We start from the raw sequence: 23,777 nt of genomic DNA on the forward strand, positions 1-23,777 counted from the left end.
GAATGAAGAAACGGGTGAAAGGAGGAATGAATGAACGAATGAATCAATGAGGGAAGGAACGAACGAATGAACGAAAAATCGAACGAAAGAATGAATGAATGAATGAATGAATGAATGAATGGAATGAATGAATGAATGAATGAATAAATGAATGAATAAATAAATGAATGAATATTATGATATAACTTTGTAAATTAAAATTTTACATCAGATAATTACACATCGATGATATGAACTATTCTGAAATACAATTAAAATGTTAAAAAAAAACATAGCGAATAATATATTTAAATAATGAATTTTATAATCATCTCACATTTATGTGTATCGCAATTTTTATTTATTTTATTTTTACCAAGATAAATATAGGTTATGAGGTAAATATTTAATAAATCTTTGATTATGCTTAATATAGCCGCAAATAATGAACTAAGAGGAAACTGCAAAACTTTGAAATATTAGTTATGTCACTTTTGAAAGTCCTTTCCTGCTGCCAAATAAATAGTAAATCAATGACAGTCCGTTTTTCTAGTGGTAGTTTATATCGTTGTGAATAATACGGGAGACAGGGATCTTAAATTCTGAGTCCTGAGAATATAGTATACTATACTATAATTTATACTATGTTTATGATAAAGGCTATATATGCAGAGATCCGAAATGTAGTATAATATACCCGTATTTGTGTCCTGAATATAACCTGTAGAATTTTTTTCAGAATTTCTCTTCATGTCAATGAACTTTAAAAATGAAACAATAAAAATCTCAGAGAACTCAAGAGGTTATGTTCTTCTCCATGTCAACTGCTGTTGCTCAATTTAAATCTCTCAGAATTGCAAAGTTATTCTTCGTATTTATGTATGTCACATAGGAGATACAAAATGTTGTATTAAGGCATAATATTATAATTTGTATCCTATAGGTAACTATATTATAATGTAAGTATTGAATACGTAAGGCACAGCTACAAAATCAGCATAAATCATCATTCCCAAACGTTGATTTTTTTTTATTTTATTTGGTTATTTTACGACGCTGTATCAACATCTAGGTTATTTAGCGTCTGAATGAAATGAAGGTGATAATGCCGGTGAAATGAGTCCGGGGTCCAGCACCGAAAGTTACCCAGCATTTGCTCCTATTGGGTTGAGGGAAAACCCCGGAAAAAACCTCAACCAAGTAACTTGTCCCGAACGGGATTCGAACCTGGGCCACCTGGTTTCGCAGCCAGACGCGCTGACCGTTACTCCACAGGTGTGGACTCCCAAACGTTGAATCTACAACGTTTTAAAATATGCATTACCCGTTTATTAAAAAAATAATGATTCCTTATTTTTATTTTCAGACTACTAATTACAATGGCGAAAGAATTCCGATCCCCGAGTAAAGACTTGGTACAAAAAATCTGCAAAAAAGGGTTTGGATTAAATGAACAAATGATGAAGGAATCGGTAGAAGCTCTGAAGAAATGGTTAGCCATGGAGCCCCATCTGCCTCAAGAATCTGGTACGTAACAGATATGCATGTATATGTTGCATGTTTGCATGTTAATACGTTTGTTCAGTTACGTAGACTATTTATTTCTGTTAAGTCGAGTATATTAGAGCGGGGAATTCCTACTCTTTAAACGAGATGCAAGTGTGATGTATAATATTAGAATCGTATGCAGGCACACGCTAAAAAATATTTTACGTTACTTTTTCATCTCGTTTGAAAGCTAGAAATGCCCACGCTGAACAATCCTGGGTTAAGTTTATGTCAAACCTTAACAACTCTAAGTACGCTTCTAAAACTAAGCCTTGATTTATAAGAACATCTAAATTTAATATGAATTACACAACAAATTTACAAAATGAGGAACATCTGAACAAAGAATTCGGCTGACTCCAAGGATCAAGAAAACATATACAGGGTGTAGTAGGACCTTACCGACAAACTTTGAGAAATGATGAGCCACACAGAGAGTATCATTTTTTGTTAAGGAACGTATGTTACATAACATGTCCTTTAGGAACTATGCATCCAAAAGTTCGATGTCCAGTGTGTTTCTTTTCTTTTTTTTTTTTACAGAAGTTACATTTAAATTTCTATGCATGTTCTGATAATTTATAACAGCTGTTAAAATTACATACCCTGTTACAGTACCTCATTACAGTTTTGAAACTTAACAGTATTCATCATACAACTCTGTTAAGCATGGCAGTGTTGTGTTGGATTGTTGGATGGAAAGAAGAATTGAAGATGCACCAGACAGACCAATAACAAACTACAGCAGTGTAACAGAGATGATAAGGACTTAAGGCGCACATTTTTGCAACACTAGTGATGCGGTAATCGTTTCTAAAAAGGATGTATAAATCATGAAGGACGTGTCATCGTGCATATTCTTTAACATAAAAAGACCCTTTCTGTGTGATCTATCATTCCTCAAAGTTTGTAGGTGAGGACTTGTTACACTCTGTATACTAAATATATGAAAGTTTGGAAAAAAACAATGTGAAGAGAAGATGAAATAGTCTACAATGTACTGCCAACATTATTATGTGATAATAAATGAGGTCCTATATAAATGGTTGAGCAAAATGAATAACGGGTCCCTCAGTATCACTATACAATTCTTTTTACATCATCACATGTGATGTTGAGGACAGTGTGTGGACTGGATATCGTGAATTTAAATAATGTTCCTCTTGTACCAAAAAAGAGATACATTACCTCCCATGCAGTACTTGCAATGTTGTACCTCTCACTTAAGTGAGGAATGCATTAGTTTTAGACGGACTTTTTACGTCATTGATTTGAATGATCTACTGCTGATCTTTTCCGAACGTATCGTGGGATCTAAAATAAAACTCCCTTGGTTGCGCCGATCGATTGCCACAGTGTCCGATATTTTGCCGACCTGTTCTTTGATAAGCAATTAACCTTTTCGTACAGTTTACACTGTTTTTACGAAGACTGTTTGGAATAATACTTTGAACTCTAAGATTCCTTTCCGCAAAATATCTCATTTTGACAGTAGCCCAACACATGAATTTCGATTTCCTGGCATCGCAGCTGGTGTCATAGTTGGTCTGTCAAGGAACGACCAGGGACGGATCGTAATGCTGATGTTAGTGGACAGCTTGATTGTATTAGTTCGCTCCGAGGAAGATAATACTTTCCTTTCGCTGATCCAAGAGTTAGATTTCGGATCTTGGGTGTACTTTATCACTACTTTTCCTTTTTCTGCGAGACAGCACCACTGCTCAAATGATCTCAGCCAAAATTCATCTCTTAATCGTCTTCTTTTCAAAGGAAGGTTTTCATCACTCCAGGGAATATTTAAGCAGCGAAGAGATTTTCGTTTTTCACTATCGAGAATTAAGATCTCATTATTTATTTTAAGAAGACGACTAGCAATGTTGTAGTGCTGGACATGGTCTTCCAATTCAGCTTTAACTATTCTAAAGTCATGAAGCATCTTCAGAACATATAGTATACCGGTAGAACAGTCATCTGATAAACCTATGATTTTCTTGATATTCGTACGAATAACGTCAAATTAAGGTAAATCTTTATAGGAATTTTATTGAATGTTGTACTTTGAAGTGAATAGATAATCCTTGGACATATATCAAGAGTACAGGGGAAAATCCCGATAGATCACGTTTCACTGTTTTAACAGGAGGGTAATTTAAAAGTTTCAAGACTTATTATATTCTATTGCTTTGGGTTATCATTCTTAAAATTTCTTTCGAATAATAAGCTTGTTATTCTGTTCAGTTAAGCTACAGAATTCTATGCTACCTGAGTCATTACATAACATCTAACAGAGAAAATCTATAATTTTGAATTAAAAAGTTTTTCCCCCCGTTGCTCTTGATATACTGATCCATGATGATTAACTTTAGTTTTGATTTCAGCAGATGTTTGGAAGTTAATTTATCAATAATTAGTAGTGATAGATCTGACAATATTTTGTTGATCAAATACAGTTTCGCCGGTGAAAGTAAATCTAAATATTTAATCTTTTCATTTGGATCGAAGTAGACTATCTTATTTCTACAGTTCAGCGTAATGAAGTCGGGATGAAAACACTCTCTTATATATTGATCAATTTATACATTTTTGTGGAATTAATATTTGGACAAATTCTTTCTAAATTTAGTATTAATTAATATGTTTAGTCAGTCTATATCTTTCCCAAAAATAGCGAAATCATCGACAAATGCAAGAGCTGATACATGGCTTACTGTATAAGGTAACTGAAATCCATGTACTTGCGAAATTTCGGGTTCAGTTAATTCTTTAATAATACCATCAATTCCTAAATTAAACATTTAAAATGGGAAGCTCCTTTACGAAGTTTTATAGCTATGTTTGAAAATTTAAGTTTTCATCCTATTCTTTACGAAACGCCGATAGAGATATATCCCATAACCGCTCTTGAACGTAATGTGTTGCTCGGTACAGCGTTATCGGTGTTATGCATACCTGGATATAATTCAGTTAAAGTGAAACGCTTTCTGCGTATCATCTGAAAATAATTGTAACAAAAATCACATTTCTTCTCCTCTCAGCGTTCCGTCGGTCCTATACGCAATACATTCATTAGCTAAAACATTATTTATTTATTCATAGCACAGTTTATGCTCTTACTACAACATTGAAAGAATGGTATGTGCAACCTCTACGTATTATGTTTCCGGATCCATCATCATTAATTGTTTTTATATATTATGAAGTTATGTATATATATGAGCATTTTTTAAAGGAACTAACCAACTATCTCAGACAGGCAATGCCAACAATAACGTCGGCTTGTTAGTTAAAAATTAACAACACCAGTATGTCTGTACCGTGTTGCATTGCAAGATCTGCCAGGAATTGGGTTCACTAAAATTATATTGCATGATATCTTCATTACATTCGCATTAACTTCTTCAGGTGTTGAAAGAGATTTTTTCTGGACATCCATGAATTAGCTTGGGACACTCAGCATACATAATCACTCCTTTCCCTTTATGTGCCAGTTAACAACAATTTTGGAAAGACCTAGTTCTTAGAATTCCTCAACGTTTCCTCCTATTGGAATTTGGAAGTTATAACATTTCCAGCATTCTTTCTCCTTCAAAATTCCGTATATGACGTACTGTGTATCATGACCGGTCTAAAGACGATTGCAGATATTAAAATGCTGTATACTCTCTTCCTATGCTACACATAGTATATCCAGTCTACGAACTGTTTTAATGGACATAACAAAAATATTTGGAGTGTCGCCTGGTAACATCAAGCTGTGTTTAAATGCACTTCCAACTACTTTGTCGAGATATCTTAGAAACCCGCTAGATAATAGATTTAAATTATCACAATATTAGACTAGACCAAACATATTCATAAATAAATGTAAGTTTCTGCTCAGACTTAACTAATGTTGTATATTATTATGATGTACCGTAGTACATATGATATTTCCGCGCATCAAAACGTGAAAGATGAGTGGAACAGAGAAAAATTCTCTCCGGCACCGAGATTTGAACCCGGGTTTTCAACTCTACGTGATGATTCTCTATCCACTAAGCCACACCGGATTCCCATCCTGATGTCGGATCGAATCCTCTTATTTTAAGTTCCACCTCTTGGGTTCCCTCTAGTGGCCTACCCTCATGCACATGACAATGGCACAATGTCCATACATATGCAGAGGTGCACTCGTTATGAGTGACTAACTGGCCGGGATCCGACGGAGTAAGCGCCGTCTTAAATCACAAAGTGATTATTTTTCGCATATCATAGAGGGAACCCAAGAGGTGGAACTTAAGCTGAGAGGAGTCGATCCGACATCGGGATGGGAATCCGGTGCGGCATAGTGGATAGAGTATCAGCATGTAGAGCTGAAAACCCGGGTTCAAATCCCGGTGCCGAAGAGAATTTTTCTCTGTTCCACTCATCTTTCATCCCAAGTAATTTTGTTTGTACAAAGCCATGACGAACAGATAATAGATTTTTAACAATTATATTTTTGTAAACTAAAATTTCATGAGTATAATGAGTGCTAAGATACATAATAGGGGAATTTCGGCTAATGTGACACGCCTAATTTTGTTGTATTTTATTTAAATTGATCACGAATTTTTACTAGGAATAAATGTAATTCTGATGGTATAGTGTATGTATGTATGTATGTATGTATGTATGTATGTGTGTATGTATGTATGTATGTATGTATGTATGTATGTATGTATGTATGTATGTATGTATGTGTGTGTGTATGTATGTATGTATGTATGTATGTATGTATGTGTGTGTGTGTGTATTTATTGACTCTGCACATAGGTAAGTACCCGGGGGCAGTGATAATTAATTACACTCAATAATTACAATAATAAATACAATTAATAATAATAATAATAATAATAATAATAATAATAGAATAATAATATTAACAAGAAACATCCTAAATTAAATGAAATACAATCACTTAAAATAACATTTAAAGTAAATCTAATTTGTGTCTTAACTCTAAGTTCAAACTACATCATTCATCATCATTCCGTTAACATTTCTCCATTATCTCACAATTCCTTAGGAATCTGCGAACGCCGGCAGGCGATGCACGGAGAGGACTAGCCTAGGGACACGTGGGATGTTTTACTCGAAACTTTGATACACAGCGAACCTTAGTCGGCCGATGTGTGTTTGGGATGAGGGTTAGCGCAATTGATCGTAAAAGGCCGAAGTTCTGGATCATAATGCCTTACTCCCGAAAATTCCATTCCAAGGGGTTGTGATTTCAACATTATGAAAGTTATATGTAGGCCTACAGTAAGGGATGCTTCAGACCATATTAGCCTACTGTTGTTTTTATTTTTTTTTTCCTGTGCTGTTATTCAGGCAGCAAGTCAACCAGCCTGCTCTTATTGGTATAGCTTATGTAACGCATTTTATACAAAAGCTTTTGTTTGTAATAATAAACTATGAAGTTGACCTTGTAATTTCGTAAATTATAGGCTCACAAAGTTTTCATTATGTGCGTCCGATGTCCCCAATGCCATCCTTCAACTTACGTCCCATGTAGTCTACTTTAAATAGCAACAACAGTAAAGCGACAATGTGAGTCAATTATTCAGTTTCTCTGCCATCCTGTATGTATTTATTTGCTAATTTTTGATTCTCATCTCTTTCTTCTTGTTTCTTTTATAACTATGTGCATGTTTCCACGTATTCACATTTTTTATGTTCTAGTGATATTTAACTTATTTTATATTTTTGGTTTCATATTTTCCGATAATGGTATATCTATAATGTGATAAGTTGAGCTATATATAATCTTAATTTTCCTTACTGTGTGTACCTAAAAATATTGTATTCATTGTATGCTTTTGTACTACACTATTTTATTACTACTATTAGTATTATTATTATTACTATTCTTATTTTATTATTATTATTATTATTGTTATTATTATTATTATTATTATTATTATTATTATTATTATCATCAATAATTGTCTTATTTCTTATACTTTGTATGTCTCATTTATTTTGACGTGCTGTTCACATTTTATTATGCTTTTCCTTTCTTTCTGTATGTTATATTATGTCTGATTTCTACTTACTTGTTGTTTACATTTTATTATTATTATCTTATTCTGTTTTGTATGTAAAATTGTAGTGTGCTTTGTAAATTTGTAGTGTTTTTGTAGCGCAGTTTCACTCCTGGTTGAGTGTTGGAGAAGGCCGTATGGCCTTAACTCTGCCAGGTTAAATAAATCATTATTATTATTATTATTATTATTATTATTATTATTATTGTTATTATCTTTATAACCTCTAACTTATTTTGCCAAAATGGTGAATAAATCTTTTTTCACTCTTAATTGCAAGTGTTTGAAGCAGACAAAGAGATTTCGTAATATTCATGAATTTAAAATCTATTATTGTGGAGTATTTACGTGGTTTCCCAACACTTCCCAAGATTCTTTCTTCCTCCTTTTCATTGACACACGAGCTAGTTCAATATATCTAAACAACCAAATTAGCAAGTCTGCAATTTGTTTTCTTTACCAGGCAGTTTACATGATGCACGACTAGAACGCTGGTTGATACGCTGCAAGAACAGCATGGAGAGAACCAAACAGTCCATAGATTTATACTACACACTCAAGTCTCTGTCTCCAGATTTGATGTGCGACTGGGATCCTAGAAGTAAATGGTACCAGGACGCCGTCCAAACAACGTAAATATAACGAATTTTCTAGTTAAATTTTTAAGTTTAATTTTCATGTTAATTATTTATGTCTGAATTCATGTCAAAGAAATATCCTTAATCGTCATTTTATACGATCTTATAATATATATATATATATATATATATATATATATATATATATCCAAGAGAAAGAGTGAGTTCCTTTCATCCCTTTTCTCATATTAAGTTATCTTAAAACTAATCATTATGTTGAATTCCATCAGTTTTCCGCTACATTTCAATGTATAATGCTCGTTCATAATTCTCAAAATATTAAAAACAGAGTGATCCATATTCCTCAATCTATAAATGTAATCATTAAAATTTGATAAAAAAGATAATTAGGGGGGAATAATAGTTGTTTATACAGGGACATCGTTTTATTTTGACTTCAATTTTTATTGTACCTGAGTTTTTTAGTGTACTTCACTCCCACCCCTCTACTAATGAAGTTCAACCGTCCTCCACACAGATCCAAGACTGCATATACAGTCATAGTAGCTTTACGGTCATAGTAAACAGTACGTTCCAAAAATATGTTCGCTCTTTCCAGTGACGAAAGAGCTTCCAATATTGAATCATTTTCGCACAGGTACTGTCGTCCATTTGCCTACGTCGCATCCCTGTTCCCCTCACCTGCTTCTATTCGCTTCTCTGTAAATGCTAGTGGCTGGGCTGTCTTAGTTCTTTTCTGATAACATTAATTTCTGTTAGGAATTGGACGTCTACGTAATATTATACCCATACAGTTGTTTAAAATAACTTAAATAAAAGGGCCTCGTTAAGTGATTAACTGTCACGTGATATCCTGTCTTTCTACGACCCTACGACATAACCACTTGAACGGACAGTAGATAGCATGTAGGAGTAATTTTATCTTTTCTAATCGGGAAGAAGTGAAGATTGAATTTACAGTACGTAAGGTAATCTTTTTTAGAGTAGGTACAGAATTATATCAACACGAGTTATTGATACGAAGTACGAACCTGGTAATTGCAATTACATAGGTACAATAGTCTGTAGTGCGATAATATGCACATTAGAACTGAAGCCTGTATCGAAATGAACGGCCACCATTTTCAAAAATGTGATTAAATATCCATATTATGATTATTTTTCAGTTTAACTTCATTTTCTATAGTGTACGCTAATGTGTTGTATACAGCATAATATACACTGCATAATGAATACGTCCGCATAGATAGCTCAGTTCGTAAGTAAAAACACTCATTGTTAATACTGTACTGTATTTTGATTCAACAAAAACCCAATGAAAATTGTCACACTCAAAAGCGTGATATTTCCTACTTAACGTAAATGGATGAACTACTTTTCTTCCCTCCTATATCTAGTAAAGTGATTTGTTTGTATTTTACGCTAGTATCATCCAACTCCAGTTGTGGAAGGGGATACAAACAGTGTTTCCGGTTCTCAATCGTTGATCCAAAGGTATAGCCGGGTTAATATAGGAAATTTTAGTAAAAATAAAATGATGTCCCTGTACAACTTGAGGCTAATGCGAAGCTTAACTTCACGAGTGCTTCGGTTATTGGCACGAGCTGAAAGGTGACTTCCACAAGACCTATGAGTGACGAGAAGCTGTTGGGTTTCAAGTTGTATAAAGGATTTTTTCTACTACATTTATATTAAATCTAATAATATCAGAAATATTAATTTTATGTCATAAAACATTGGCATCACGGGCTGACTGGGAAAAAAACGCTTTGATTCTGTTCCTATAGCTCCGAATACGGATTGTTTGTTTTTCTCATACAAGTAACGGAGATATTTTTGATTAGAGCTAGTACATTTAATAGTACTTTCGGATAAAGGAGTAATAACTGTTTCTGAATTCTTTTATGTTATTTGTTAATTCTGTAGTTAAACCTTTTTATTACTACTACTACTACTACTACTACTACTACTACTGCTACTACTACTAATTTTATTTTATTTTATTTAAATCCACCACCAACAGAAGAGGCTTTCAATTACAAGTGGCTTACATAGATATATACACAAAATACATAATAAGAGAAAAACAACAAAACAAACAACACAAACGAAAGAAAGAAATTACATGATGGTAATAGATGCTAGAATATAATATTACAGTTAATATAGTGTCAAATGTCGATATAATGATGCAAAATTATTTAAAAACTAGAGTAAAAACATTATAATACACTTCTTCATAATTTAAATATCTAAGGAAATACAATTCCTTTTAATATTGTATGATATTTTTCAATTGTTAAACTGAAATCCAATTGAGAATCATGGGGAGTTCTTGAAGAAAACAGTTCTAGGAATAGGAATAATAAAAGGTTCCCAATGACGTAATTCTGTTCTTTTTACATTGAACTAGAGGAATTTAAGAAAATCACAGTTATTCAATATACCGTTAACAGTCTTATAGAGTAAAATTTGGCTATTTACTAATCGTCGAAATTTTAAAGTTTTATAATTAAATTCAAAAAGCAACTGATAGTAATAATAATAATAATAATAATAATAATAATAATAATAATAATAATAATAATCGGGATCATAATAATAATGAGCTCATTATTTTCTTCGGGACCATTATACTTCTGTTATAACTGTGAAATAACATTTTATTTCTCAGTAAAGAATTCAATAGCTCAGTGAAAGGAAAATGTCCTTTTATGTTTCTATAGTCAGTCGAGTAATTACTTTTTTATATGAAGGTAGTGACAAAAAAATTTTAACTACACTAAAGAATAATTACAACTTATCACCTTTCCCTGAAATAAAAACTGATCGTTCTCATTAATTCGCCCGGCCTGAATTCGAATTTCAAATCCAGCGTATCGTATTATCTCTTCCTGGGGAAATCAAATTGGATAGTTTCCTAAGATAATGCATTTTATCATATTTTCACAAGCTCAAACGAAATTTTGCGATACCAGTCATTCTACATTGTCTGTTTACCTACTTACAGGTTTCTATGAAGAGACGCCCCTCCTCAGGAATATGCTCCCTACTTAAATGAGTCAAAAACCCAAACGCATTGCTGTAATTTTATTACAAAAAAATATAATTACACCTAAGAGGACGTTTTCTTGAAAGACAGATATTTCAGTGACCGACTGTGGAAGGTGCCATCTTATAATCGAAGATCTAGTAGTTCTGGTTAGCTTCTTGTGAGATTTAGGTCTCTTGCAAGATTGTAAACTCTGATTGTGAATTTAAATGAGACTTTTCGGATAATAGAAATTTAGATAAGATTCCGCAGGCTTTAGGGGAGTTTGGGTGGACACGCAGGAGAATGGAATGGTGGGAATAGGAAGAAAGCGGAGGAATGATTTCGAATTTCAATTTAATTTTTTATTACATCTTTTCAATTTGAAATTGTTTAACTCAGAGAAAGTCAAAATTAGAAACATGGGTTCAGAGCACGCCAGTTAAGTAAAATTTAACTATTGACTTGAATACTATTATTGGTTACGTGTTTTTGAAGGAAATCGGTTTAATAGTTCATTTTTATTAAGGGTTAATTTTTGGACGGATAATGACCTTATTTTTTCGCAGTTGAGATGTGGATAAGAATGCAATTTAAAACACCATAAAACACAGCGGCAAAATTATGTTAAAAATGCTGTATAATCAGAGAATATCTGTGGTGGTAATAATAAGCGTCCACCGTATATAGTCCATACTACAGAACGTCCATATGATAAAATCTCCATAAGGTCAAAATGTACATTTTGTCACAATGTCCATACGGTGAAGATGTCCATGTACTAAATGTCCATACGACAGAAAGCCCATATGATAAAACGTTCGTAAGGTCAAAAGGTCCATAGTGTCAAACGTCCATAATGTCAAGTTCAAGGAAAATTCTGCTGGAATAGAACACAATAAATTTTATTCCATAACTCGTACAAATAAGTTATTAATCATCGGGAACCGGAGCCCCACTTTTAAGATGGTAACCAATACTGTTGATGTAGCTATATGAGAATTTCTCCACTTTCTTTTACCTGTTGTAGTTTCTCACAATGTGGAGAATTTGTCTTTGATTCGTCAAATACGTTTTATTCACCGGCTCTTTAACTTGTATATGCCTCACTCTTGCTTGCAATATTTGTGTCCAAATTCATTTCCTTCGCGTTTTAGGCACTGTATAAATCGCCAAATGGATGGATAATGTACAGCTAAAGCTCTTCCTCCTGTCTTAACACGGTTCAAAATGCACTTTACTACTATATCTGCTTCATCGGCACTATGTAAATGCTTATCTGTTCCATCCCCCAATGTTATCCAGGTTGCTGTTAGTTATCATTGCAGCATTACAAATTTTCCTTTCCCTGCATCGCTAATATATTTTTGTCCCCTCTCTATTAAAGTCGTGATGTTGGTACAGGTACCCACGAAAAGAAAGAAGTGGCTTACATTTCTGTGATGGCACTAAGTGAGGATTTCGTTCCATCTTCAAAAATTTCAGTTCTGATTAGTCCTGTACTGGAAAATATTTTACATGTTATAACTACCATGAACAATGGATATAGTGTACATTATAGAGCTGTAGACATTATGACTCTGGACATTAGAGTGAAGTGGACATTATAGAACCTATGGATATTTTGACTCTGAACGATTTAACATGGACATTTTCAACGTGGACATTATTCCATGGGCATTTTGACGTATGGACATTATAATCCTGGACTTTATTTGTGGTAATCAATAATAATGTTAGTGTTAGGTTATTATTTCTACCTCTGACTATCACAACAAATTTTCTAATTAACATGATACCGTTGAACTTCACACTGTAGGTGGGAAAAGCAGTTGTGGTGGTATTGGTGATTATGAAGGTGGTATAATGAATGCTGTACTGGGACAGAGCTAATAGGCCTACTAGTCATTGCTGTATTGTAGTATTCAACATGATGGCGGTGACTTTAATAATGTGGTGCCAAACAGTAACGATCATTGTGCTGACAAGGTTATAGTGGTTACTCTGGTGGTATTGGTAATGTTACAGGTGGTTAATATGACGTCAACAGCGGTAAGGAACTATATGACAGAGTAAAGCGATGTAATTCAAATCATTTAAGAAATTTTAGCAATTTTCTTGGAAAAAACCCACATTATCGCTAATATGAATATGAATCGTTGTATTTACATGTTTAATAATTGTAATTGAAATCGTAATTGAGCTATCCCATTTACCCTGAAAGTTGCACAGCGTTAAACAAATGTGGGTTAATTTGGATATACTGTGGGACAATATGATTAATAGGAAATAAAAAAAAATGTTAATTAAAAATCAGTTTTACTTCAATACTCGATAATTACCTTCAAATAATTAATAAAGCCTAATCTTACACAGTAATGAACAACAAACAAAAATGACAAAAAAATTCTCCTTTGTTACTGCACTGAAAACTTCTACACATACCGACAGCAAATAAGCTGTTTTCTTCCTTTTGCTGTAACAGAAAACTCGTAGTACCAAGGTTTGAAATTCTGACAACGAATCCAGTTCCCCTCTTTCGAACAAAGTTCAGAATAATATCTTCAACTTGATTGCCGTCATGCCCTCAATCGTAGTCGCTGAATTCTTCCATCACAAACTTCCTTATTCACATCCTCTTGAGAGTGCTCGGTTCTGGATCATTATTTACTTTTTGTCTAAGATATTTTCTTTCCTTTGAAGCTGTACTGAATAGAAAGAATTAGTAATAAATAACTGATTATAAATTACTAATACTGTTGTGCAGTAAGGTCCGAAAGTCTTGTCACCCCCCTTATTTGTATGTTGATGTGCATCCATTTTGAATATATCATAGCAGATGTGTGACAATGGTTGATACCAGTGTTGCCAAGTCAGCGGTTTTGTAGCTAAATGTGGTGTTTTCAGGACTATGGTCAGCTACAGAATTTTACCGTCAGCAGCTAGCTATTTATTTGGCCTTTTTTGATGATACCAGCAGAGGGAGACGATATTTTAAAGTTTTTTTTTTCTGCAAAGACGTTATAATTGAGGTCATTTCCGGAAGAAGGGCACATGAGACAATATGGTGTTTCGAGTAATCCTAGTTTAAAGATTTTGTTTTAATTTATTTCAATGAACACTTTATTCTTGCATACAAAAATAAATTAAATATATGTAGAATATCATTATGAACCCACTTTCACAATACAAAGCATTTTTATCAATATGTTTAATTTTAAAATGTTATTTGATATAAGACATTATGTGCTCTTTTTTCCAGAAATCAGTCTAACTATAAAGAATAGTACGTTCTTGGATGTTGATAAACTGATTCAACTGTCAAAGCATAGTAAAACTTTACAATACCGGTACTATATAATTTTTACAGAATACTTTTGTGTATAATATGAATATAGCATTTCCATACATCACATAACATTATTTATTTTTCTAGTTGCTGAAATAATGTTCAAACCATTCTGTCCAGAGTAGAGAGGTGTTTTAGGCAATTTTTGGTTGCTGGTGCCTTTCTTCAAACATGCTGTTCAGCCAGGCACAGCATTCAGCGTCCATGTACTGAAACAAATCTCTGATACCCTCTTCTTTTTCTGGCTTTACTGGACTGAAGTCCACCATGGAAAGTTTAATGGTTTCCAGACCTTTAGTACTGTATCTGTTTCCAAAGCTGGAAGGCTGTGTAATTACCTGTGTACGTTATTGAGGCTAGTACAGAACATCGTCAGTATTCAGCAAAACATAGTTCTGTGTTTGAAATACAGTTCCTTTGACCATCGGTTGAAAACGTATGGTTCGTGACCTTCTTTCCAGTTATTTTTATTAGGCTTCTGTGTATAAGAACAATAAAGGGAGACGGATGACTTCTGGCCATCATCATCACTGACAAGTAGGGTTTAGCAGTAGATATGGTTTCTTCTTTCTTCACTTTTGACTTTTTAAGGCCAAAGTTCCGATCACATTGACCAAACGAAATGGTGGATAACCTTCACGTTAATAACTTTAGCTATCCATGAAGAAAATGACATCACCACTGAGTTCTTATTCTGACCACCACAGACATCGGAGAGCAGAACAACATGCTTCACGTTTGGAAACTCCATCAACTTCTTTTCCAATGCATCATGAATGAATGATTTAACTGTGTTGGGATCTTTCTTGGCTTGGATTTCCATTAAAAAGTATATAAACGAAGAATCGTCGTTGTGGGGTTTTTGGACAGCATTTAACCACAATAAGCGTTTATAAAATTGGCTAGTCATATTTAGTTTGAATACAGGAAGATTATGTGCATAATCGAACTCAATAACAAGATGAGTACACTTTTAGCTTTACGAATGAAGTTCTGCTTTATTTTTAGGTATGTCTGTGCATTTCTTTTGTGGATCATGTATTCTTTGCAAGGATCATTTTTGTCAGCATTAAGTTTCATTTCACAAGCAGTGAAAAAATCACAAACATCAGTTTGAGGCTATTTCAAGCTGTAGTTACAGTGTTGTTTGAAATATTTGGAGTAAGTTACGTAATTCATTTGGAAATTTTTACCTGTATCCTCTAAGAATTTCTTCGAGAAAGATCGTACAGTACTCTGACACTTAAATTCGGATCTTCGAAATATCTCGAAGAAGATTTGTGTGATCAGTAATGGCCTTCTTGGCTGGGAATTGTGCTTACTCGTTCTTCTAACATTTGCCAAATATTAGCCTTTATTTTGTGAATGCTTACCTCTTCTCTCCACAAATGAAACATTGGCCATTGTTTTATCTTGAATAACTCTGAGTCTTTTAAGTGTTACCTGATATAGGGTTTAATATCAAACTTTCAATTTAGTGCCATCTGTATGGGGAAAATATTCCCAAATATTTTCCCTGGGCTTCTTTGGATTTAATGTTACCTTCCGAGTGTGTGTACCTGACTTCTTGGACATACATTGGCTTAAAAATGTATCCTGTATTCCTTACCTTGATCACTATAGAACTTCCCAAAAAGCTCCTCTTGCTTACTGATAGGTACTTTGAGATAGCACTGTTCTTGACAACATGATGATACTGCTTTTTATTTTAGTAGGTTATTTTACGACGCTTTATCAACATCTTAGGTTATTTAGCGTCTGAGTGAGATGAAGGTGGTAATGCCGGTGAAATTAGTCCGGGGTCCAACACCGAAAGTTACCCAGCATTTGCTCATATTGGGCTGAGGGAAAACCCCGGAAAAAACCTCAACCAGGTAACTTGCCCCGTCCGGGAATCGAACCTGGACCACCTGGTTTCGCGGCTAGACGTGCTAATCGGTGATACTGCTGAAAATGTGTTTTTCATTTATGTCAATTCCATTGCTTGAAATGTAGGTCTGACCGATCTGCCGTTTTCTCTTCTTTTCTTTTTTTCTTGTTATTGGAATTGTCGTAAGATAGTCTTTCTTGCCCATTAATATGATAGGAATAGAACAGCTATTGCACTAACAACCGCAGCCTGAATCTACTGTACACATGCTGTATTAGCAATGAATCTGAAATGCTTTACACTCGCAAAGAAAATGCTCTCCTGACCTCTAGCGTTGAGATAATGAAACAAAAGTTTGGTCGAATAATCTACCTAATATAGCGGTTATGTTTAAACAATTTCCCGAAAAAGGGCTTACTAGGACTATAGGCCCATCTTCTGGAAATCGCCTCAATTGTTTTTACATGTACAATATTAGTTAATCATAAACCAGAGTTTAATATGGTATCATCACAATAATTCTTCATTGGGCAAGTATAAAACATCAACGTTTTATGTTAACTCGATTTGGCATAACCACGTCCATTTCCTGCCTCATCCATTGTTGTACAAATAAGGTATGCCATATTCGTTAAACTCTTAGTCTAATTTTCTATGCATTGTTTTTGTAAATGAATTGCTATAATCATAAAGAGTAGATAATGAACTGAATTGTTATTTTCATTTATGATAAGTTATGTTACGATATATTATTTAATTTATCTTTGCACATTGTAGTTTATGTAACACAGACATACTTAAAACTTAAAACCAGACTCATTGTTGACAGGCACGTCTCCAGATCAGTGTGAAATCAGATTTCGAACCGACTGGTGTGATTGTGAATGTGGTTGTTTCCGAAGTGTCCAGTATATTCTTGATCTACATTCAATTTTGAAGAAATATGCCACGTAAAATTCAATACGTACAAAAGTTTAGAGGTGTGTGAAAAATACATAATGTGTTCAAAGATTGGGTGGGAGAAGTTGCCGATGATAGTTGGAAAGCTCGGCCTAAATGGTGTAAGTGATATTGAATGCAAAATGTTCAGATTTATAGTTCCGTCGCTCTTATTTCGGGCAGCCCATCACGTTGTAGTCGGCTACATTTAAACGTGTGCGTTTTGTGATTCGCTGATGATGACGTTATGCATTTCCTAAGGCTCGATAAATACTTAATATAATCGCCCGCCATTTTGGCTCTTACGTTGGCGATCGCAGAAAGTACACGAGGATCTTATTTGACGCTCAATTATTTGCTCAATTACAGTGCGTTTAATTTATTATCATAGGAGCTACGACATGACAATGTTTAACGGTGTGGCAAATAGGTAGCTCGGCTACGAAAGAACAAAAATGGCGAACACTACTAACTACTTAGACTTTATACAGCCTTCGCTTCCTAAGACGTAAGCCGGGAATAACAGCGTCGCGACTATAATTATCCATACGATTTTGCATAGAACATAGAACCTACAAAGTGACACACACTTTCCATAATTTAGTCTTTTTTTTTATAAAATTCTCTAATTTCTAAAACTGTATAGTTTGTATTTTAAATTTGGAAGTGATGTGTTAAAAAAAATCTGGAGTTTTTCAACTACAGTTTAGCGGTTTTTTTTTAAGCTTTTGCAGCGGTAAATGTAATTCTGAGTTGGCAACACTGGTTGATACTTTACGTTCCAGCTTGTTTAGTGATCCAGAACATAAGTATGGGCACCATCATTGTCACGGCACAAAATGATGCGGCGCCATGTCCTGTGTGAAAATTTCCGCAGCAAAGGCGGTGTGATTTCCCTGAATGCCTCCCTAAGAGCTTGCTTCAAATCTTCAATTGTCTGGTATCGGTGTTTCGAGACATGCTGTTTAATTATTCCCGAAATGGAAATCACACCGCCTTTGCTGCGGAAAATTTCACACACAACATGGCACCGCATCATTTTGTGCCGTGACAATGATGGTGCCATACTGATGTTCTGGATCACTAAACAAGGTGAAACGTAAAGTATCAACCATTGTCAAACATCTGCTACGACATGTTCAAAATGGATGCACATCAACATACAAACAAGGGGGAGGGGTGTCAAGACTTTCGGACCTTACTATATTGTAAATATATTATTCAAATTGCCCCGTGAAAGACTATACATATTTCACCGTTCGTCGACAATACAGAATTTGATCACAATATTAGAATGCGTCACAATTCGGGCAACCAGCTGCTAAGACATACATGAAATGCTTTCAGGTTAAAACAAATATACTACATTCAAACAGATTTTATAAAAGCTTAAGTAAATGAAGTAAAATATTATAAGCTCCCAATGGTTAGGTTAGGGATTTTGCTACACACCTTCCAACAGAAAAAAAGAATCTATAGATTTCCAGTGATCTGATTTATAGAGATAGGATTCACAAAGACCACCTCCTTTTCACTACCTAACACTTTTCAACATGGCGTCGCGCGTTTTGTTTTAATGCCACCAAAACCTTAGCATTATCCATATTTCCCCGTTATTCAAATTACCCCTATTTACTCGATTTACACCGGTGATTATCCTGCTATTGTTGATTGTGATCGTGGAAAAATTATTATCTGGTAATATACATGTAAATTCTGTTGTTACAGTTGCTTCTTTCCAATGCCAGAACTAACACCTGAAGGAGACAGAGTTATTATGATTAAATATCTAACTAAGGAAGCAATTAATTTTGTGCCTGAAGATGTGAGTAAAGTGGGTTTAATGACAACTGAAGTCAGAATGTGCGAAGAATACTGCTTCTCAGATATAATTTATACTTGATTTGGAAAATTATACAATTGGACATGCTTGCAAAATAACATTTACTACTGTGAAGAAATTCGAAGTTTGTCTGATGGTAACATACCTTTTCTCTTCTCAGCATTTAGACCTATAATCTGTGTTCGCACATATTTCTTTTGTTCGACAACTGTTGGCAAATAGGAAAGTAATTTTGTCAACAGTAATCTGACTAGAGGTTGTGATTTGTATAGAGAAAATAAAAATTGGAGTGAGATTCAATTGACTATTGCATGATTAGAAGAAAGTATATAAAGATTAGACGAAATAAAGTACAATATCAATTGACTTACTAAAATTATATTTCACTAATGTTAGCTTCACGGAGCCGCCATTTTCAGTTGACTATCTATGTGGGAAACAAATTACGATAGCAAAGCATGCTTTATAGTATCGCAAAGAATTTGCTTTTAGAAATGTTGGCAAACAAAGAAACAAATGCTAGGGCAGTGATAAAAACAAACAAATGCTAGGGAAGTGGTAAAATCAAACAAATGATAGGGAAGTGATAAAATATTTGCGATAAACGGCCATGATTGGTTGAAACACGTTCTTTCGTACCGTTTTATTGGTCAAATGTTGTATGACGTAGTAAAGGTGTAATAGTCACAATATTTTTTCAATAGGTGACGCAATCCTCACTCCATAATGAATAAAGATTTTTTTTAAATTTTAACCTTTAAGTTTCTAGTCGGATTCTTCTCTTGTGTATAAATTTATGCATGTTCTTTGTTATCAAGTAAAAGATTCAGTGGAAGTACTAACACAACAGAACATTTCATTCGAGTACATTATTCCCAACCTAATTCGTGTCTCATAATTTTTTTTGCTACACGTTTTGTAGAACAAATATGAAAGAACTTACCAGTGAACAGATTTTTAAAAGAGGGTTTCGAACTGTTAATATAAATTATTCATATGTATGTGTACTTATATCTTAATACGAGCACACATTTAATTGAAATTGAGGAACTTTCCTTAAGAGAGATATGTATGCGTGTATGCATGTAGGCGTGTATACGTGTATGCGTGTATGTATGTGTGTATGTATGTATGTATTAAGAATACAATTGGGTATACACGCGGTGGCAGTGATATTGATATACATTAATAAAATTACAATAATTACAGCAATAAAAATATAAAATAAATGTAAATTTAATTCTAATTATAAATAAATAAATGCAATAAAGATAGGACTGTAAATAAAAAGTATGCTAGAGTAAACCTACCTTATAAGTACTTCTATTAAATCTAACTATTATCAACTTAAGTAATTAGAAGTCACCGTAATTAATTACAAATATTAACTCAATTATTGCATATCAACTTAATTACATGACACAACTTAAATAATTACACTCCACCTACAATTAAATTTTCAACCTAATCTTTTTAACTTTCCTTTAAATGCATTGAATTTGAGAGGACCACCCTGAAAGATTGCCGCAGGTAAGCTGCTCCATTCTAGTATTGTGCGGCTAACAAAGAAATATTTTGCAAAGTCTGTTCTTTGTTTTGTGCATTTAAACTTCCTAATATGATTAGCCCTTCTTAAGTATGATGGTGTCACCAACCTACCACTGATATCGATCCATGCTTTGTGTCCCATTTGTGCCTTAAACAATGCGGTGAGTCTGGTTTTTCGTCGCCTTGATTTGAGAAGTTCCCACCCTATCTCCTCACCATGTCCCTTCCCCATTTTGACATATTTTGCTGCCTTGCGTTGGACCTTTTCTATTGAATCGATTTGGTTTTGTCTGTACGGATCTCAACCTACTGTTTCATATTCCATAATTGGGCAAATAAGGGTTTTGTATGCTAATTTTTTTAACTTCGGTTAACTTTCTTAAGAATATGCAATGTGAAGTGTAGTGCTTTCCAGGCTTTCCTTGTAGTATTAGTGATTTGTTCCTCCCAACCCAGTTTGTTACTTAAATTTGTCATAGTTTTTATTATGGATTTCCACCTATTTATTTACTTACTTTTCTATTCACTTAGGTATAACTAGGCCTATCTTTTAGTTTATTTATTTAATATTGTTATTATTAATTTTATTTGGGTTTATGTCATATATTTTATATTAATTGAATGTAAAGAACTATGTTGTAAATCAGAATTGTAAGATATCAGATTCAGAGGAAAATTATATTAATAGTTAAAATGTTTCAAAGTCTGAGGTAACCTAGATTATAAGCTTCTTGTTTACATAGTACTGTTCATGTATCATGTTATAGGATTTTAGTATCACTGTTTTCATCATTTTCAAGGAAGACTAGGCCCATTTTTTGTTTTGCTACAACACCAAACCTTAAATTATATGCCTATAGCATATAGGCGTATATTGAGATGGAATATTCTCTACATGAACTCATTAGTTAATTAGATAGATTTTTCCTGAAATTTCCATGCGCAATTTCTAGTAATGTGACTGCTTACTTACACAACAAATACAAAGAGCTTGATTTTAATAAAATGTTTTTTTTTTTCAGAAAGGGTTTAGCACTCGATTAAAAGCACTTCACATCATTAATGCACCTTCTTACGCTGAAGTCTTCATAGGGATAATAAAAGCTGCTTTAAGCACCAAACTCACTTCAAGGGTACGTATTTTCGTACTAAACATAAGTGTTATAATTATTATTCCTTAATATCTATATTGCCTAAGTTCCAGTAAAAGCCAAATTTACATTACATTGCCAAACAATTAAGCAAATATATCATTTTAATTGTCTAGGTACTCTTCATATTATAAATGTGAGAAGCTTTGGTTCTATAGCAAGATACGTAAATTTCAGTAATATTGAGAAACACTGATTGTAAATTCCCATTATTAAATACATAGTTCGTCCTTTACCAAATCAATATTGGATTTTGATTAACAAATGAATATAAGAAATTTCGAAGAAGTTGTAAATGATATTCTTAAAGACAAAGAATTGTAAGAAGAACTTATCACAGCTAGCGATAGTAGAATTTAGTAACTTGTTAAATTTTAAATGTACTTTTAATATTATATTCGAGCATTCTGTAGCGTTCTGGAATTGTAGTTTCATGGAAAGTTTGATAGTAGTGAACAGGTGCATTTTCTACATTATGCAGTTTAAATTGTTGAAAATAATAAGTATATGAGTCAGAATTCTCTCTTAAATCCAATGCAAGAGTTTTCTGACTGTACGTGCTGTGTAAAACAAGTCCTACTTTGTAGGTTTCACCCCCCTCAACTATGATTAGATCAAACCACTCTCCAAAAGAACACATTTTAAAATGAAAATGGCCCAAACAAAAAACATATTATATAACATAGCCTAACCTAAAACAACCATAAAAGTGTGTAATTGAGTAGTTACCATTATCTCTTCGTCAGTTCTCGTCACAAACTTCAACAGCTGAAGTTCCGATCTGTCTCGCCTTCAAGAGGAACAATTCAGTCTTTTGTTCCCATTCTCTATTACGCATGAGGTCAAGATATGCAAGCGAACTCCTATTGTGACTTAGCATCGAGGGTGGTAGATATTTTTTCCGGATATGTTCTGATTCGACACACTGCAATAAAATATGTCTCCTGGAGTCATTTTCCCAGCACAGTGGACAAAGGCGCTCTCTTTATTCGTTGACAATTTTATTACCCTTCCATCCCCCAAGAAATAACATATAAGCAAAGAAATAGAACTGAAATGAATTTGTGAACATGAAGAAACATGTCCTAAGGCATAAACCTGCTAACAGAGAAAGATGTTAGTTCAACGTACTCATTTTTTTCGGCACAATGTTTCGTTACTTTGTTTTGGAGTTCTGAGAATGTAGCCTGCCGCTTAACTCCACGTTAATCTTCTGTGGTCTCCTTCTCTCGTATGTTCTTATTACTCTTCATAAGTTTTCTGTACTATTCCTTTTTTCCGAAAGTCAACCTCTTAGTTCACAATTTTCATATCAAAATATTGCAATCACTAGCAAAAAATGCTCATTATTATAATCATCCACTCTTTCTTAATGGTGATTTTATTCCGATTAATCTTCTTACTCAATAACAATCATACGCTATCACATACAACTTCTTTGTCAATTAACACTGGAATTGAAGACATCGAAAGAGTAGCCAATATCCTATCAACACCAGTGAAACAAGTTGAAAACTCTATATAAATGTACAGACAACAAAAACACGGTGTCAGGTAGGTCATATTTCTCTGCTATTTGCCGGTATTCGTGCTAACGGAGGTTGTGCACTCCTACTTCGCCAAAGTATCTTTTCATCTGTCATCAATGTTACCACTCCTCATCAATGCATAGCCGCAACAATAACTCTACCTATCATTCGGTTTTCAATCATCTGTATGTATATGTCCCCAGACACTCCTTTCGCAGTAAATGAAATTCAACATATTCTGTCGCAGTTACCTACTCGATATCTGATAGTGGGGGATTTCAATGCATCCCACCACTCTTAGGGCTCAAATTCCGATGATGATAGAG

General features: G+C 33.9%; 1 protein-coding gene across 3 annotated transcripts in view; it reads left to right on the top strand.

Annotated features, from left to right (window-relative positions):
- Positions 1–23,777, top strand: part of LOC138711807 (uncharacterized) — a 43,986-nt gene that overhangs the window by 8,848 nt on the left and 11,361 nt on the right. For all 3 annotated transcript variants that reach the window (XM_069843057.1, XM_069843055.1, XM_069843056.1), the window contains exons 2-5: positions 1,346–1,506; positions 8,056–8,224; positions 19,109–19,359; positions 21,794–21,904. In XM_069843057.1, coding sequence (XP_069699158.1) covers positions 1,359–1,506; positions 8,056–8,224; positions 19,109–19,283 — 492 coding nt within the window. In that variant the 5' untranslated portion in view covers positions 1,346–1,358 and the 3' untranslated portion in view covers positions 19,284–19,359; positions 21,794–21,904. The remainder of the gene's footprint in view (positions 1–1,345; positions 1,507–8,055; positions 8,225–19,108; positions 19,360–21,793; positions 21,905–23,777) is intronic.

Source organism: Periplaneta americana, chromosome 13, assembly GCF_040183065.1.
Source record: "Periplaneta americana isolate PAMFEO1 chromosome 13, P.americana_PAMFEO1_priV1, whole genome shotgun sequence".
Lineage (NCBI taxonomy): Eukaryota > Metazoa > Arthropoda > Insecta > Blattodea > Blattidae > Periplaneta > Periplaneta americana.